Source organism: Primulina eburnea, chromosome 8 (assembly GCF_022965805.1).
Source record: "Primulina eburnea isolate SZY01 chromosome 8, ASM2296580v1, whole genome shotgun sequence".
Taxonomy (NCBI): domain Eukaryota; kingdom Viridiplantae; phylum Streptophyta; class Magnoliopsida; order Lamiales; family Gesneriaceae; genus Primulina; species Primulina eburnea.
The window spans coordinates 2,798,032-2,815,770 of NC_133108.1; the positions used below are offsets into that span (position 1 = coordinate 2,798,032).

Genomic DNA, 17,739 nt, shown 5'->3' on the forward strand with positions numbered 1-17,739 from the left:
TTGATATAATATATCAATTTTTGTATTTATTTTTCATGTTATATTCATCTGTCTACCAAATAAAAATTATATATATCTATTAAATGATTGCTAGTTTATGACACAAAAATGAACGTGATTGATAAATAATATATTAAAACTTTATATTGAGCATTTGATTAATAATCTCATATGATTAATTAACGCAATAATTAATCAAATGCTCAATTACTTTCGTGAATTTTTTTTCGAATTAACTTTATTTGAAGATTATTGCGTTAATTAATCATATGAATATTTTTTCGAGTTATTTGGAAGTTATTGTCTTAGTTAAAATTTATCTGCATCATATTCTAATAAAATAAAAATAAAAAAACAAAGGTGAAACGTAATCCGTTCCACCTGAAAGTCCAGGACAGTGAAATAACAGCCAAACCGACAAGATGACATTGTTCTATATATATATATATATACCCAAAAACCCTCACTTAATTCGCGATTCGCGATCATTCGTCGATTTTGGAGTTCCCATTAATCAGATAAATATAATAATCATCGTCGATCACCATGAGTTCGAACGGAGCTTCTCTTGTAAGTTCACTGACCCTTGGATTTGTTTTTTTGTAGATTGTTTGATTGATATGTTAGATCTTCAATTTTTTTTTTAATAATTCAGGGAGATGCGGATACAAAGACGAGTTTGGAGAGGATCAAAAGGCAGCTGGCGACCAGCTCAGGCAGAAATTTTCTGCAAGGGCCTCTCCTCAAACGATCTGAAACGGTAATTTTCACTTTATTGCGTTAGTTACAGTGCTTGTAAGGGAATGGTTGTTGCTTTTTAATATAGTTTAATGGTTGACGGTATTTTGTTGTACATAATCATACAATGTTTTTGTTTTCTTTTTTATTTTTTGGCTGGTTGTGTTCTAAAACTGTAGGAGGCATTTTTTTTTTGGTCAATTTTCAATCTTTTTAATTTTTCCATCATGAGCTGCGCATGTATTAGTTAGGTCACAATTCGCCTTCGGAGAGATGTGATAAGGAGCGTTCTTAGGTGAATATGGTGGGACTCAAAAGGAATAATATTTGAACCTGGTTGTTTGGTAAGGTTCGTGGAGATTGAATCATAGTAACATAAAGAAACCAAAACATTGTCAATTGCCATGTTAAATGTTTGCCATTTTTTGTTATTTTTACTATCATCACTCGTCATTTTCTTGTTTGATTGATGTTTATTCATGATTTCATGTCAATGTAAGAGTAAGCTTTCAGCATGGGATCGGTTCAATCAGGCTATGAATGTTTTAAATGTCTTACAGTATTATAGCTACCATTTGTCACCGCCCTTCTCATGTTGTCATGCTTATCCATATTATTATATTAAATCTAGATTTCCTATGTTTACCAATTTTTTTTTGCTAGTAATATTATTTTTTAACAAAGCCTTTGGACGACAATGCGGCTTCTAGACAGTACACATATCTTTAATCATGAGAGAAATACATTAAACGGGTGATGAAGGGTTTTCAACCTGTCAGCGCGGATATAGGTGAAGAGAGCGATAATTGATAGTTTGATATTGTGTTTGGATGATAGGGATCACTGTTGTAATAGGAGCGCGATATCTTTAGGTAGATATTGGCTAGATAACCCAGCTTTATGTTTTAGTTGTCACCGTCGCTTCTCATGTTGCCATTTTTTTTTCCTAGTTTATAATTTTTTAACAAACCGTTTGGATGGCAATGTGGCTTCTAGACAGTATATATATCTTTAAACATGACAGAGATACATTAAATGGGGAATGAAGGTTTTTCAATTTGTCAGCACGGATACAGGTAAAGAGAGTGTTAATTTATAGTTTGAGTAGTGTTAGGATAGGGGATTACTGCCGTAAAGGATTGGTGCCCACATTATTAGTAATAGGTTTCGAAGTGGGATATCCTTAGGTAGATATTAGCTGAATAACACAGCTTTATGTTTTAGTTGTCACCACCGCTTCTCATGTTGTCATCCTTATCCATATTATAATATTAAATCTAGATTGCCTATGTATATCAATTTTTTTTTGCTAGTAATATACTTTTTTAACATACTGTTTGGATTACAATGTGGCTTCTAGACAGTATCCACATCTTTAATCATGACAGAAATACATCAGGGAATGAAGGTTTTTCAATCTGTCAGCATAGATACTGGTAATGAGAGTGTTAATTGATGGTTTGAGATAATGTTTGGGCATGGATCACTGCTGTAAAGGATTGGTACCCACATTATCAGTAATAGGTTTCGAAGCGCAATAGCTTTAGGTAGACATTGGCTGGATAACCTAGCTTTATGTTTTAGTTGTCACTGTTGCTTCTCATGTTGTCATCCTTATCCATATTATAATATTAAATCTAGATTTCCTATGTTTACATTTTTTTTGCTAGTAATATCATTTTTTAGCAAACCGTTTGGATGATAATGTGGCTTCGAGACAGTATACTTATCTTTAATCATGACAGAAATACATTAAACGGGGAATGAATGTTTTTCAATCTGTTAGCACGGATACAGGTAAAGAGAGTGTTAATTGATAGTTTGAAATAGTGTTTGGATAGTGATCACTGCTGGATAACCCAGCTTTATGTTTTAGAAAATGGTGTAAACTGAATAAAATTCAAGGGAGATGTTGGGTCTTAGAAAGATATTATGAACATTCATTGGTTTCAGAGGGAGCTAGTCAGATTATTTGCATCCCAAACTGTTTTAATTTTGTTACAGATGCTGTTTCCCAGTTAATAGTCATGTGACTCATGCGTTCTTGAGCAGTCTCATTATAGGTGTGGGGCCAGGCAACAGAGAGGCTCCATAACATTTAAAATTTATGGCTGTTGAAGTGGAATTTATGGAGAAAATGGAACTTTCTATTTTTAAAAAAAGTATTTGATTTCGAAATCAATCTATTAGTAATCTGTACTATTTCTTCTAAAATTAGTATACATGATTAAATTATTCTGTTTAACAGCTGAGGAAATGGAATGAGAGGTGGGTGATTTTAGATCCAACAACTGGGAAAATGGAGTACAAGTAAGCCACTGCAGATAACTCTTTCGTTATCAGTTTTTCCAAAATAAAAATGTACTGCCTACTAAGTTTCTATTGGTTTCCCTGTACAGGGTGAGAAGAAATGAGCCGACAGTCAAAGGAGCAATAAAATTTGATGCAAACAGCACTATAGCAATATCTCCTGTGAATTTTCAGTAATATTCTTATCGTTTTACACTTTGAACTTGTTGACATGCTATTATAAATTTTGAGCAGATATGTTTCCTTCATCTGGTGACTAATCTTATTAACATCATTCTTCTTTTGATTCAGAGGACTACCAAAGTATGATGGTTGCTGTTTTTGTATCCATGCTGATATGATTAATATTTTCTTGTCTTCACTTGATTTCTTTGTTCTTTTTCTATATTATTTTGGAGTGGAATAAAAAAATTTGACTGTAGTGGTGATGACGGGGTGTTGAAATTCAGAATTACTGAATATAATCATGTACATTTGTATTCCGTTTCCTTTTGCCATAATGGTTAAACTCCATAGCATTCGCATTTTTCAACACTTAATTTGCTTATCAGATATTGGGACACCGCAGAAGAACGATTATTTCCTTTGTGCAGAAACGCCTGCTGCTGCTAGAGCTTGGGTGTCTACTTTACAGTGAGTGTTGAATTCTTTCTCATGTCATATGCTTTCGCATCTCCATTGTGCTGACATTATTTCAATCTTTTGGAAATTATTTTGAATGTATGTCTGGGATTGTTCATGTTCCAAGGATTCATAAACTAGAAACCTAAAAATAGTGTGCAAACCCAAGAGACAAGTTTGTTATGTCTGAGAATAGCTAAAGCTTAAATGTCACTCCACAATTATTTGTTAAATCGATGTGAAATGTAATACCAAATGTTCTATATCCAATCTAAGTTAAAAAATTGGAGTTTTTGTGTTAGATTCCCAATTTATCAACAAAAGAGATCAAGAACAATATAATTTTGAATACTGAGATTTAAGTTTATATATGAAATATAAAAAACAAAACCCAGAGTATCAACTGTGTGCAAGAGCTCTTGCTCCCCCTAGCAATGCTAGTAACCACAACTCTTAAGGAAATAACTGAGTTAATCGCCTTCCGACCACTATATTTTCTGATTAACTCCTCGATAAGAAACTTCCAACATCTGTATGGAATTTCCTTTTTAATTTTCTGGAACCCACAAATCTGCAAGAAATCAGTGGTAGCTAGGTGAGATACAACGATGTCCACAAGGGCCTGTTCTACCTTAGTTGACCATTCAATCGGGTCTATCTTATCAAACCCAAGTAAGTCTGAACCCCCTTGCCATATTTCTTCTCTTCCAGCCTGAAACTTTCCTCTCGGCCATCTTCGTTGCCTATTATCATCTCACCTTTTTCTTCAAGACTCTGAAAATTTGGGTCCAAAACCTCCTCCCCTGTTTTTTTCACCTTCGATCTAAGATTTGTAACAATTATCTTATATGCTGATTACGCAAAATGTACACATACTACTCTAAAGAGCTCAACCACTTCTTTTGGCAAGTGGAAAGTCGCTTATTGAAACTGTTAGAATCACATGTTTGAGATTGGTTGTGATATAAATCCTCAGAGACAAATCAATAATCTATCTTATTATGAACATGTTCATATAGAATTACATTCTGATTGAAACATTAATGCTGACATAACATAAAAGTCGAACCTCAACTGACTCTAGACCTAATTACTATGGAGGTCATATAAAATTTTAGCGAAGGACTTCATAAGGCCAGTCTACATGTTGTATTAAAAAATTAGTGCATGAATATTTAAACAAAGTTTAACATAAAATGTCGATGTCAAATTCGATCATAATGGTGGAACTTTTTCTGCAAAAATGTATTTGTTACAGATAGTTGCTTTATAAACCCTGCTTCCTGGTATCTATTTTATCCGATAAAGGTTGGAGCAATCGACCCTCATTTGATGATAGCCCTATTGCAAGGGAACTCGACCCCATTAGGAGCTGGTTGACCAACTTAGAACACAATCACGGTTTGGAGTTTCTTTGATCAAATCAAATATTTCTTTAATAGACGTTGAAGACAATGACATTTGTGTTGGAAAAAGTGTTGCAGAAATTTCTTTGCATCTCGTGTAAGAAAATATTGCTTGTTCAAAAGGTTTTAGGTATGTGTAGTCATGTAGATTGTACTTTTAATAAGCGAGGAACATGCAAGCATGTATGTTATAATGTGAGGGATGTTACAGACTTGGACTTAGGGGGATCTAGTGGGTTAGGTCAAGGCAAATCGAGGTAAAACATCCCAAGTAGTATGAAGCATCCTACATTAATAGTTTATACTAGGGAAATCCAATGGGGGAAATGGTGAGATTTTACCTGTAATGGGGAGGAATAAATAAGGGGGGAGTTAGTTTTTGCTCGACAATTCTCGAGTGAGTATTGGTAGCATGGTAGGGAGAGAAAGGATTGTTTTATGGGTGTGTCCGGTGGTGCTGGGGGTAAATGATAGTGCTGGTGATGGGAGTAGCCATAATAGGAGAAGTAAATTTGGAATATTTGACTGTCACCTTATTTTCTCTCATTTAATACATTTTCCCCTGAATTAATCTCATGTTTAATGCACCTTCAATTCTTTAGCTGAATTTTCTTTCCACCCGCTCTCTTTCTGATTCATGTTGATCTAATTTTTTATTTAAAAAAATCAACTATACTGTGATGTTGTGTTGTCTTTTGATTTTGGTTTTGCCTTTAAAATTGCAGTGCAACCCAATTGGTCTTAAAGGCTCATAAAGAAGCTGTAAATACCTTAAGTGGAAATGGGTCCTCAAAGTTGGGAACAGTTGCTACTGTAGTTGCTGCTGCCAATTCGACAGCCTTGGAGGCTTCTAAAGAAATTGAAGCTGCAATGCAAATTGCTATGAAGAATGCTTTGGGAGCTATGTTAAATAGAACATCTGAGTTACCTATGGATGATTTATCAATCATGAAGGTGGCGCCCAGAAAACTGTGTGTGTGTGTGTGCACACACATATAAATATATGTTTTTTTACCGACTTCTCTATTACACAAAATCTTAATTCTTCAAGATTCAAAATGCTAAATTATGAATACATTTTTATGAAAGCACAAAGGAAAAAACTAGAACACCTTCACTTCTTTCCAAAACTTCTCGTTTTAACGTTTCGTACTGCAGTTTTTGAAGCCTCGCATGCATGCTGCTGCTCCTGTATCTTTTTTGCTGATTTTGTGTTGCTGAATCATATTTTCCTTGTTCTTTTTCTTCTGTGTGTTTTCTGGTTGGAACTTGTTGGACTGAAATTTATCGGTTGTATTGTGCTGTTGAGGACTTTATTTCTCCTCCTGATTTTAATTGATGTTCTACTGGAAGGTGATGAATGTTCAATGATGATGTACAGACATTTTGTGTGTGTGTAAAACTTGGGTTATTCATGTCTGAAAGCTGGATAATTGGCTGAAATGCAATGGGAAGTGAGGTGAAGGGATACTGTCTTTGAGTGCGTGTGTAATGTTGAGCTGTGTATTTTCCTTCAGATTCTAAATTTTTATTCCACGAGCCCTTGTTCTTGCTTTACCCTAAGGATATACTGCTTTGATGTACTAACAACTAAATTCGATCTCTCTAACATCCATAAAAAGGTGAGAATGCAGCCCAGTCTACGGGCTTTGTGTTACATATATATTAAGTAGCATGGACTAAACTCCCTGTTCAATTACATTCTTGTCTCAAGCTGTAGCGTGTTGCAGGAAACACTAAGGGTAAAGGATGAAGAGCTGCAAAATCTGGCAAGGGATCTACGTGCTAGGGACTCGACAATAAAAGAAATAGCAGAGAAACTGTGTGAAACGGCTGAAGCTGCTGAAGCTGCAGCATCTGCTGCTCATACCATGGATGAGCAACGGAGAATTGCATTTGCAGAGGTTGAACGGTTAACAAGAGATTCAGGCGAGCAAATGCAATCATTTAATCTGAAGGTGCTATATAATCTCATCCAATGCAATTTTCATTTTTAGATGCCGTTTTTCCCTCTTTCTTGTTCATTTGTCAATGTTCTACCTTTGGCAATATAGGTGAGAGAATTGGAAGAGCAAGTTCAGAATCTGAGCAAAGAAAAAGATCAGCTAGTAAAACATAGGGACTCTGCCATTCAAGAGGCACATCTGTGGCGTTCTGAGCTTGCAAAAGCAAGAGAGCGTGCAGTGATATTAGAAGGTGCTGTTGTTCGAGCAGAAGAGAAGGTCCGAGTTTCTGAGGGTGATACTGAATCTAGAATAAAAGAAGCAATAGGAAAGGAGGCAAAAGCAGCCAATGAGAAGCAAGAACTGCTTGCATATATAACTATATTGCAAGAGCAACTGAAAAGGTTTGGTATAAGATCCATTATAAGTGAAATGCTTTATATAGGTGGTTTTGCTGAAAAGGTGTTATGTGCCTAATCTTCATTTTTCATTTGTCTTTTGATGAACAAAAAAGTTTTACCGGCCTCGTTACTCTATATAGGTGGTTTACTGAAAAGATGTTCTGTGCCTAATCTTCATTTTTCATTTGTCTTATGAAAAAAAGGTTTTACCTGTCTTGTTACTCTTTTATCTTTATTTATTTTTTATGATGCCTGCTTTCTTTGCTAGCTCTATTTAAGTTGAATAAACCTGGAAGATCGTTTGATACTTTGTCCTTAAAAACAGAAAAATTCATTTACATATTAGATGTAACTCAAACTCTAGATCTCTGTGTTAATTGGCCACTCCATTTTTGTTTATATTAACCAGTAACACAGGACCACGGGTTATAATGGATGGCAACAGGAATATACAATACTTTTGAGAGTAGTTAATGTGTGATAGCAGAGGACTCATTTTGAGTGAGAAGATTCCATGCTTTCTTTTATTTGTTTCTTAATATGCTTTTTGCTTTTCAACTTTAAAGTCTGCTTTGTTTGACACTGCCTACCCACCCAGAGGAATGACACTGAAAAAATCAACGAAATTGATCATGAACTAATTAACCCCGATACGAGCTCTCTTTTTCTTGATTTATATCCTGAAGCAACGTAAATATCTGTCTCCTGTTAGCAGACAGCAGGTTGAGACACGGCAAGTCTTTGCAGAGAAGACCGAGTCTTGCTCAAGTTCGGGCCCCGATTTACCACTAACAAAGCATGTTGATCCTTCGCAAGAGAATGTGGATAAAGCATGTCTTAGCGAGTTGAAACCTACACCTGTGCCTGCAGAAAGTGAATGGAGTGATATTCAAACCACAGAAGCCAGAATAGCTGATGTTAAGGAAGTCGCCCTTGATGCAGAAATGAACAGCCATGATATACCCGTGGTAACCTTCCCTGGACATCAGGAGCACGGCTCTTCCAATCAGCCATAGGGCTCATCTTCATTCCATTTGAAAGGAATCATTGTCATAGAGGATAAAAACGATATCTTTCACGAGGGAGTGCCATTTTTCTTTGTGCATCTCACTCGTTGGTCTTTTCCGTGTTTGATTAATCTTGCATGGATTGGTAACTATATTGACAAGGAGAGTTTGAGGGTGAAGTGTTTTATTATCTGTTGAGTGAAAATGTACGCGATCAAACATGGATTCTCATTTAACTCAAGCTCTAAGCAGATTTATTCTTCGGAAATACTCATTTGAGAGCTTCGGGCATGTTCACAACTAGCTCTGCAAATGCTGAAATACAAGGTGACGTTAGCTGACGTTAAGGGTGTACGCAGTTTATATATTTATATGCCTCTTCTTTAAAAAAAAAAAAAATATGCACTAAATACAATTTATTTCCTCTATTTGAAAAATAGGTCCTAGTAACCGTCGCTTTTTAAAAACCTGCTACGGTTTGCACTAAATACAATTTATTTCCTCTATTTACGCACCGCTTCTTAAATAGTTTTTCATGGATGGATCATACTTTATACCTATGTTTTTTATGAATTTTCTTTCAGAACTAAATTAACTTATTATGCATTTGAATTAAATCATTTGAAATCTATGATTTCAAATGTACTTTCATTATTAAATAAGTTAATTAAATATAAAAAACTATAATACATCTTCTACTTATTTACGTTATTATTATACATATCACAATGAATTTCAAATTACTACAACATTATAAGGATTTGAAATTGATGTCGTTAGTATAATTGTATTGTAAATAAGTAGGACGATGAATTTGAATTTCTTTTGTGTAAGTTATGTACATCTGAATTCATGGATTTCAAATCATTCCGTGCAAATACAACATTATAGTTCTGTGTTAACCTTTTAGGTATTATTGACGAAATTAGAAAAAAATAAAGGAAAGAAGTGAAGATTTTGATGGTCACTGAAAGAATGAGATTTGTTTTTTGAGTACGTCTCTTGTGAGACGGTCTCACGAATTTTTATATGTGAGACGGGTCAACAATACTGATATTCACAATAAAAAGTAATATTCTTAGCATAAAAAGTAATATTCTTAGATAAAAGTAATACTTTTCATGGATAACCCAAATAAGATATTATCTCACAAAATATGACTCGTGAGATCGTCTCATACAAGATTTTACTTATTTTTTTTTGTTCAATTTCATCATTTTATCTATTTAATATTTGTCAAGGCACAATTCATTTAGTTGTTCTCATGAAACAGTAAATTTGCGTTATTTAAATATTGAACTAATGAAAGCCATGGCCATTTGCCCCCAATCTTTCCCCGAAACGACTCAGTAAACTTCTCACCGATCATATAAGAGAGATTTGAATCAGCTTTTGATTTCCTCCATCTCCCACATACCACCAACACGGCGCAGAGTCCGGATTCTGCATCATATAAATCTAATGGATCAGGTTGTAGAAGAAGTGGAGAAAATCAAGGAAGATTTCCAAGAAACGTACACTGAAACTAGGAAGCACATCCACTCCATCCAAGAATATGGGAAGAGAATCACTGAAGCAGATAACATTGAAGGAGATGGGTCAAAAGATTCACTGCCAAGAATAAATGGGTTGGTTCAAGATGGAATTAAAATGCTGCAATCACTTCAGTTCAGGCTCGATCTCCTTGCCCCACAAATACCCTCTGTCGACGATGCTGAAAAGGCGCAATCATTGGCTCAGTCTTGGCAAAATCAAATCCAGAGGTGCTAATTGATCCTTCTTGCGTTATTTTTCCCCCTTTTTTGGGGTGTAGGTCCCTGTCCAGAAATTGAAAGAAAGTGACTTTTTTTTTTGGTGTGGGTTCAAGACTAATTGGATTTTAATGGATTTACAGAAGCATGCGTTGGATTTTTAGAATGAGAGTGTTGGTAAACAATTCTTACAAGAGCTCAAGGTTTCGTTGTTTTCTTGCTAAAAAATTGTGTTCTTTTGTGTGTATGTTTTCCATAATCAAGCACATCTGTGAAGTACTTTATGATTTTGGTGGTGAAGATGTCTTTCTTGGGACTCCTGAGACCTCTTTAGATGTAGGCAGCCAAAAAGAAGAGTAACCGAAAGACAGTACAGTTAGACATGGAATCTTGGGATATAAAATCTTGCTATTTCTCGGTTCATAACATAGAATTTCTATTACATTTCTCTTTTCACTCCAGCTACATGTGTCATGTTTTCATTTAATCAATCTGGTGGTTACGTAGGTACGTGGAGTATAATAGTATGTATTTTGTTTTAACTGGTTGATTTAGTCTGCGGATGGATTTAAGGAATGCTAATTTGCAAGCAAAGGCAAACATGAAGAAAGCTGCTCAACAAGAGGTAAATAGTTTATCCATGTATGTATAAGGTTGTTCTATTAATTTTTTATCCTTTTAGTATTCAGTTATGGATGTGAGCCGTTGCTGGTTTTACTTTTAAGTTGATATTCTTTTGGCTAATTCAGGAAAGAGTAAACGTTATTTCATCATCATACAATCAAGAAATATAATGTAACTTGATGCTATTGATTACAGAGAGAGCTTCTTTTGGGAGGTGGAGAAGAATCTACAACTCGAAGGCGAAATCTGCAGTATATTTATTAGTTGTCAAATACAATTGTGCATTTGGTGAATTTGTAATATTTCTGGAATAAGACCATTGCAAGAGTGTAAGTTTCTCTGTAATTGTTTTTCAGGACAAAAGCAGGGATGACTTCTGCTGCTGAAAGTATCACAGAGAGTCTTCGTCGTACTCGACAGCTTATGGTTCAGGTCATTATAACTTAACATTCTGTTGTTCATATATTATCAATTGTGATGTAATTTTCTTTCTCCATTGTGTTATAGGAGGTTGAAAGGAGTGCAAGCACCCTTATTACATTCGGTACGTCCCCAACCATTCAAGCGAGAAATTGATTGTTCTTATGTGTTTCTACTCGTGCTAGCTAACAGAGAGAAAATACTGCTGTTACTTCATATCCATTCTGTATAATTTTTAATGAGTTTTACGTATCAGTATGCAAGCAATTAAAAATCGAGGTATGAAGTGCTACTATTAAATAGAATCGCAAGCATGCATAATCACTTCCATTGCATTCCCGCGGATCAGTTTCTCTTATAGCATTCCTTTGCGAAGATACTATACTTACCCCTGAAGTCAGTATAAGTATCCTAGTGCCAAATATAATCTGAACTATTGTGTTATGTGAGTCCATTCACCTGTAATACTTAACTCCACCAAATTTGTGTTTTGACTCTCGGGGTAGACAAAGGACATCTCCAGACTTAGACAACATGTATGTTGTATAAATTTGGCATGTTTGCAGAGGAATCAACTGGAGTATTAAGGAAGGCTGAGACCGAGTACAAGGGCCAACGTTCTCTACTGTCACGGACAAGAAACCTTCTTTCTACAATGCAGCGCCAGGATGTTATTGACAGGTTTCAACCGTTGTTATTCTTAAATGTAATATCCAAATTCTGTTTGTGTGCCACCTAATTTGTGTTTATTTGTATGTTTGGGCAGAGTGATACTTCTTCTTGGCTTTCTTATCTTCTCGTTGGCTGTACTTTACGTTGTTTCAAAGCGCATTGGGTTACTCAAGTTGCAGAGGAAAGTAATGGAAGCTGTTAAAGCTGGCATGGTGAGATCAGAAGAAATTTTACCTTTGAATGGTATGAATGTTGCTCCGGTTCATCCCGAGCCGAATGTACCATTAGAGCAACGCATGCACGATGAACTTTGAATTCCTGTTTGATCATATTTTCTTCAAGCAGTCGTGGAGGTTCACTTCTATACTGTGTTTACGTTTTTTTTAATATGCTACGCTTATATATAGCCCAAGTATTTCTGCTGCAAAGAGGTGTTTAAAGTGCTTATGCGGTTATATAGACAAAATTACCACAAAGTTTTAATGTTGTGCTGTTAACTTTTTAGATGTAAGGTTTTTTTTTTCTTTGGAAGGAAATATTCGTATGTCCCTTTAATGTACAAGTACGAAAAAACACAAATAAAATGATACTTCTCATTTGATTTGTTGAAAGAGCAGATATCCGGTTGGGAATGGGTAGATAAGATGATCGAATTCTCAAAGGCAGAACCAAATTAGAGAAGAAATTCTGCTGCTTATTGCGTTATCAATTGTGTTAATTCCATATAAACCATGTCTTTCCTTATTTTAATTTTTGTGAAGAATATTATATCCTTTTTAAAATTAAATATTCATTTAACAATTGAATTGAATGATGTTATTATATATGTGTCTGTGTATATTGTTATATATGGTCAAGGTTGAAGAGCTTACGACAATTAATATTTGGATCATGATATATTCATTATTATCAAATTATAAAATATTTCATTTTATTCAATAAAAAGTTCATTAAAACCTAATTTTAATAAATTTATAAATCTTATACAACTAACAAATGCTAATGAAATATTTCTTTAAAATTATCTATATTTTAAAATTTCATCACCCATAACATAAGAATAAATACAAAACTCTTATGAGACGGTTTTACGAAGGGATGTAAACAACTATTTGTGAGTTATTTGGAGCTCGATTCGATAAAAGCTCGTTTAATGAGGCTCGTTAAGATAAACAAACCAAACTCAAGCTTTACAGTATTCAGCTCGTTAGCTCGTGAACATGTTCGTTGGTAATTTCATGAGTAATCTTTTAGATGAAAAAATAATAGTTTTGATATTTGATTTATTGATTTTGAATATTATTTATGAAATATATAGAAAAATATATTAAATTTATTTATTATAATAAATTTATAAATTTTAATAAAAATAATATATTTTTCTTTAAATATATAATTTATTTTTTAATTAATTTAATGAAAATTTAAATGTATAATTCATATTTATTAAGCTTGTTTAGGCTCGATAAAGGCTTGAATAAGCTTGTGAGCCATGCATATATTCGTTAAATAAAGCTCGAACTCGGCTCGATTATAAATGAACCAAGCATAAACATTCAAGAGTTCGGCTAGGCTCGACTCGATTACATCCCTAGTTTACGGGTCAATTTTGTGAAACAAATATTTTATTTAGATCACTCATGCAAAAATATTTATTTTTATTGTAACTATGAGCAAAATTGATGCCTCAACAAAAGAACTACTCAAAAATAATAAAAAAAAACATTTATAAATTTAACAATCTCTCAAATAAAAATTCTTTCATTTTTTTATGGAAAGGAACTACCCAATATATATATATATATATATATATATATATATATATATATATATATATATATATATATTCACACCAATGGTGCATCGCGTGCCAATGGCACAAACATATATTATTTTTTAAGATACAGCTAATACTTCCATCGAAGTTGGACTTCGAAGAAAAGCAAATGCAATAAAAAAAGACAAGGGGATTGAAGGAAAGTGACGAGGACACGCATTAATTAGAGATTCACAAAAATTCTTATAGGAGCCATGATGAATCAGACAAGCGTCGAAAATCAGCTTCCGGTTTCTTGAACGAATATATCCCCAAATAGTTCAATCAAGAGTACAAAACCGTATAAAGAGAGAAAACCCATTTTCGGCGCTTCTTTTTCTCCGATTGTCTTCTGGTATGTGTAGCAAAAATGATATTTCGAATATTCTTTTCTTTCTTTTTTCCTTTTTTTTTTTGGTTTCTTCGGTGTCTTGTTGTGTTGATTCATTCTTTGATCATGATTACATGTATTTATTTCTAATTCTTGCGTGAAGAACTTTAATTTGTTGTATTGTTTTGGCGCGTGTTATTCTTTAATTGTAATTGGTGGATTGCCTGAAAAGTTTCTTGGGTTTTGTATATTTTGTCTGAATGAAGAATAGGCAAGCTTTTTATGAGTTTTATTTTTTTATGTTAGAAAATCATGCACTGTTTCAACCAGCTTAATGATACCCTCGGGATTCTTGGCCTCGGTCTGCACTTGAGCTAGGCCTTGTTAACTTCAACAGATCCTTTATATAGGTAGAGGCATGATAGAGATAGTTGCTGCAAATTTCAATTGTATTTTTTCATGATTAAAGTTCTGTCCTGTATTGTGTTGACCTTTGGACGATAAGAACCACCTTTCATGAAGGAAAGGAGTGATTGAAGATGCTTTTCTTTAACATTTGTGGACTTTGCCTTGTCGGTCAAACATTACTTTTCTTTCTCATTACATGGATTAAGATGCTCACGATTTCAACCATTTCCATCATGATAAATTACTAGCACGAAATCAGGGACCTTTATGTTCTTAGTTGGGCAAAGACCAGGACTTTTTCCAACCTTGAATGAGTTGGAATATTGAAATCAACGAAGATTCTCCAAACCAAATTATCAGCTAAGGTCTACACAATTGATTCATAATCTATTTTTTATTTTATTCTATGCTTTTAGACTTTTAGTATTGTTTTTATTGCAAATATGTTAAATTGGGATCCAGCTTTGAGGGAACCTTAAGAATACAGCAACTCTGGTGCTCGAGCAGGAACATAGATTGACGCTGCCATTTGAAGAGACTAATATGGTGATCAGATCTACCCAAAGTATAGTTGATCTTCTTCTGCAGAACTATGTATTTACTGATTCCCGTGTTGCCTACTCTTCTGTCATCATTGGCATTCTCGCATGCAAAATGGTATGAAAACATAAGTCCTTTCCATGAATCAAATCTCAGTATTTTTTTTACTAATTATGTTCATTATATCACGTCCTGTTTTGGTTAGTTATCTCCTATTCTCCTTAGTTCTGGAATGCACGAAATCTCTATGCTTCTAATGAGTCGTTTTGTTGATGTTTAGGTTTACAGTCTTAGCCGGATGATTGGTGCAATTTACTTCAAAAGCTATTCTGGCCTTCCAAAATCTCAACAAATTGAATGGAATAACCGGTGACCTTTATCCCCTGAAATTCACCTCAATTACCATTCTTTGCTTGAATTTTAAATTATGTTTCCCTATTTTGCAGTGCCATGTCGACACTTCATGCATTATTTATTGCGACCGTGTCATTGTACTTTGTATTCTGGTCAGATCTCTACTCTAACGACGAGGTTCTTGGTCCAATTACTCTTCGACGTTCAACATTGTCGTCATTTGCTTTGGGAGTGAGTATTTCTTTTTCTAGACATGAAATTTTCAGCGTATTTATGTTGAGTCCATATCTACGAGAGGAGAAACATGCATTTCCAAATATCTTTACGACTATTATAGGATGTTAATGATTTGAAATTTGTTCTGCTTTATTTGATTAAATATTTTTAAAGCCCCCTGATTGGTGAGCATTGACTTCCATGTTTCCGGCGGGCTTGTGATATTTATACAACTACTTAAAGATATGAAAAAAATATTGCATGCCTAAACGCCTTCAATCTACAAAAATTTTGGGTATGAGATGCAGTTTCAGACTTGAATTTTCCAAGAATTCATTTTCATCTTTCTTTGATAGGTTTCTGCCGGTTATTTCTTTTCTGATCTCGGCATGATAATTTGGTTTTATCCTTCTTTAGGTGGGATGGAATATGTAAGTGCCTTTGCTTCTGTTATGTACTTCTGCTATGAATAGTTCACACGAAACTTTCAAAATTGGTAACGGTTTCGATCATCCAGGTTATTCACCATCTTCTCTCTGTGGTGGGTGTTAGCTACGCCATGTTGACCGGTGAAGCACAGGTTTACACTTACATGGTTTTAACATCCGAGGCAACCACACCTTGGATCAATTTGAGATGGTAAAATTTCAGGTTTTGTTGGAAGTTTGGTCGCATCTGCAGTCATTTTGATGTTCTTCGACTCTTTCTTTCGAACAGGTATCTTGATGAAGCTGGAATGAAGAATTCCCGTCTATATCTTACGAATGGGATCATAATATTCTTAGCGTGGCTGGTAAACGAATCTATTATACCTTTTCTATTTTCTTGAGGATCAATTTCACGTGCAAATCTTGTTTGATCAGCTTCTGAGTATGGTTTTAAACGCCATGTTTGCAGGTTGCAAGAATTTTGTTGTTCGTCTATTTGTTTTATCATACGTATGTGCATTATGGTCAGGTAATTCCACCAACTTCGCAGTTTTTCCATACATTTACAATGACATGTTTTGTATCAATTAAAGAGATAAATGAAGGATTTTCATTTATGTTACCCTCCTTTCTGGAATACAACAGGTGAAGCAAATGCATGCAAGTGGAGTGGTGTTGGTACTTGTGGTTCCCTTTATTATCTCTGTGATGAATTTTGTTTGGTTTGGGAAAATATTTAAAGGGCTTAAGAAAACTTTAGCCAAGAGGAAGAAGAGCCAGTGAATGGGAATTGTGAATATAATATTCTCACTCACCAAATCTGTGAATACTTGGAGAATCAAAAAGAAAAAGAGCTGCTATGATACATCTTTTATTTATTTGTATGTTAAGACATTCACAGGATGTTTCGTATTCTGTACAGATTAAGACAGGGACTTGCACTCACTTCATTGTTTTCCCCCCCTTCTTGGCCTTCAAGGAATGAACAGTATTTCCATTTGATCTAATAAAAAAATCGACAGAATGCATACAATAATGTTACAACATTTCATGTAAGAGAAATATAAAAAAGTATGCTATTAAATCAAAATGATGATTTAAACACGTATAATTTTTTAATTTGTAATTTTAGCTTTATGTTCAATGACAAGTACTGATAAATTTTAATTTAAATAAATGTAAAAAAAAAATTGGGTGTTAAAAACTCTCTAAAGCAAGATTCTCAAGTCCAATGCTGTATTTTCTTTTTTATTTTTTATTTTTTTTGAAATGAAGTCCAATGCTGTATTTTCAGTCACCCTTGCTGCAATCTTGTCATTTCCTGTGTTTTTATAAAATTGTTCTTTAAAATATGTTTTTAAACATTGAGAACTCAGAGCACAATATAACTTTCATTTTGTTTTATTTTCAATAAGATAATTTTTTTAATTAGTTTATGAATTATTTTAAAATTTGAAAAATAATTTATTGTAACCGAGTTTTTTATTTTGGTTAGCAAAAATTAGCTTTAAATATATTGTTTTATTTTTCTACAAATAAAAAAAAATTCACCAGAAAATATGAATTATGAGATAGAATTCATGTCCTAAACCTCAGATAGTATGAATGAGAAGTTTTTATTTTAGATGTCAATTGATATAAGAGTGTATTTGGTTATTCAATTTTAATAAGTTTTAAAATGTGAAAAAATAATTTATAATCTCATATTGAGTTATTTATTAGTTATTTGTTTTGCAAAAATTAAAGGGAAAAT

General features: G+C 33.9%; 3 protein-coding genes and 1 long non-coding RNA gene across 13 annotated transcripts; 3 read left to right on the forward strand and 1 right to left on the reverse strand.

Annotated features, from left to right (window-relative positions):
- Positions 1-389: 389 nt before the first annotated feature.
- LOC140838397 (uncharacterized) lies at positions 390-8,698 on the forward strand. 2 transcript variants are annotated; one of them, XM_073204661.1, is made up of 10 exons: positions 390-570; positions 656-760; positions 2,987-3,048; positions 3,138-3,221; positions 3,340-3,371; positions 3,600-3,681; positions 5,801-6,029; positions 6,806-7,033; positions 7,130-7,422; positions 8,132-8,698. In XM_073204661.1, exons 1-10 carry the CDS (start codon positions 547-549, stop codon positions 8,433-8,435), a joined length of 1,443 nt encoding a protein of 480 aa, XP_073060762.1. In that variant the 5' UTR covers positions 390-546; the 3' UTR covers positions 8,436-8,698. The 2 variants fall into 2 exon arrangements, with proteins under 2 accessions (XP_073060762.1, XP_073060763.1); XM_073204662.1 differs by having other exon boundaries at positions 397-570; positions 8,135-8,695.
- On the reverse strand, positions 924-2,637 carry LOC140838398 (uncharacterized). Its single transcript, XR_012119586.1, has 2 exons — positions 2,598-2,637; positions 924-2,305 (listed from the first exon to the last, which is right to left on the reverse strand). It is a non-coding gene; the product is annotated as an uncharacterized lncRNA (long non-coding RNA).
- A 1,023-nt stretch (positions 8,699-9,721) lies between the features above and the next one.
- LOC140838399 (uncharacterized) lies at positions 9,722-12,376 on the forward strand. The gene is made up of 7 exons (XM_073204663.1): positions 9,722-10,189; positions 10,733-10,802; positions 10,997-11,052; positions 11,158-11,233; positions 11,309-11,345; positions 11,788-11,902; positions 11,988-12,376. The coding sequence occupies exons 1-7, from the start codon at positions 9,888-9,890 to the stop codon at positions 12,205-12,207; spliced, it is 876 nt and encodes a 291-aa protein (XP_073060764.1). The 5' UTR covers positions 9,722-9,887; the 3' UTR covers positions 12,208-12,376.
- A 1,415-nt stretch (positions 12,377-13,791) lies between these two features.
- On the forward strand, positions 13,792-16,931 carry LOC140838400 (uncharacterized). 9 transcript variants are annotated; one of them, XM_073204672.1, is made up of 10 exons: positions 13,792-14,064; positions 14,347-14,450; positions 14,956-15,105; positions 15,269-15,357; positions 15,435-15,573; positions 15,915-15,989; positions 16,076-16,197; positions 16,276-16,351; positions 16,456-16,515; positions 16,632-16,931. In XM_073204672.1, exons 3-10 carry the CDS (start codon positions 14,992-14,994, stop codon positions 16,767-16,769), a joined length of 813 nt encoding a protein of 270 aa, XP_073060773.1. In that variant the 5' UTR covers positions 13,792-14,064; positions 14,347-14,450; positions 14,956-14,991; the 3' UTR covers positions 16,770-16,931. The 9 variants fall into 9 exon arrangements, with proteins under 9 accessions (XP_073060773.1, XP_073060766.1, XP_073060770.1 ...); XM_073204665.1 differs by lacking the exon at positions 14,347-14,450 and adding an exon at positions 14,697-14,813 and having other exon boundaries at positions 13,793-14,064; positions 14,911-15,105; XM_073204669.1 differs by lacking the exon at positions 14,347-14,450 and adding an exon at positions 14,697-14,813 and having other exon boundaries at positions 13,793-14,064.
- The last annotated feature ends 808 nt before the right edge of the window (positions 16,932-17,739 follow it).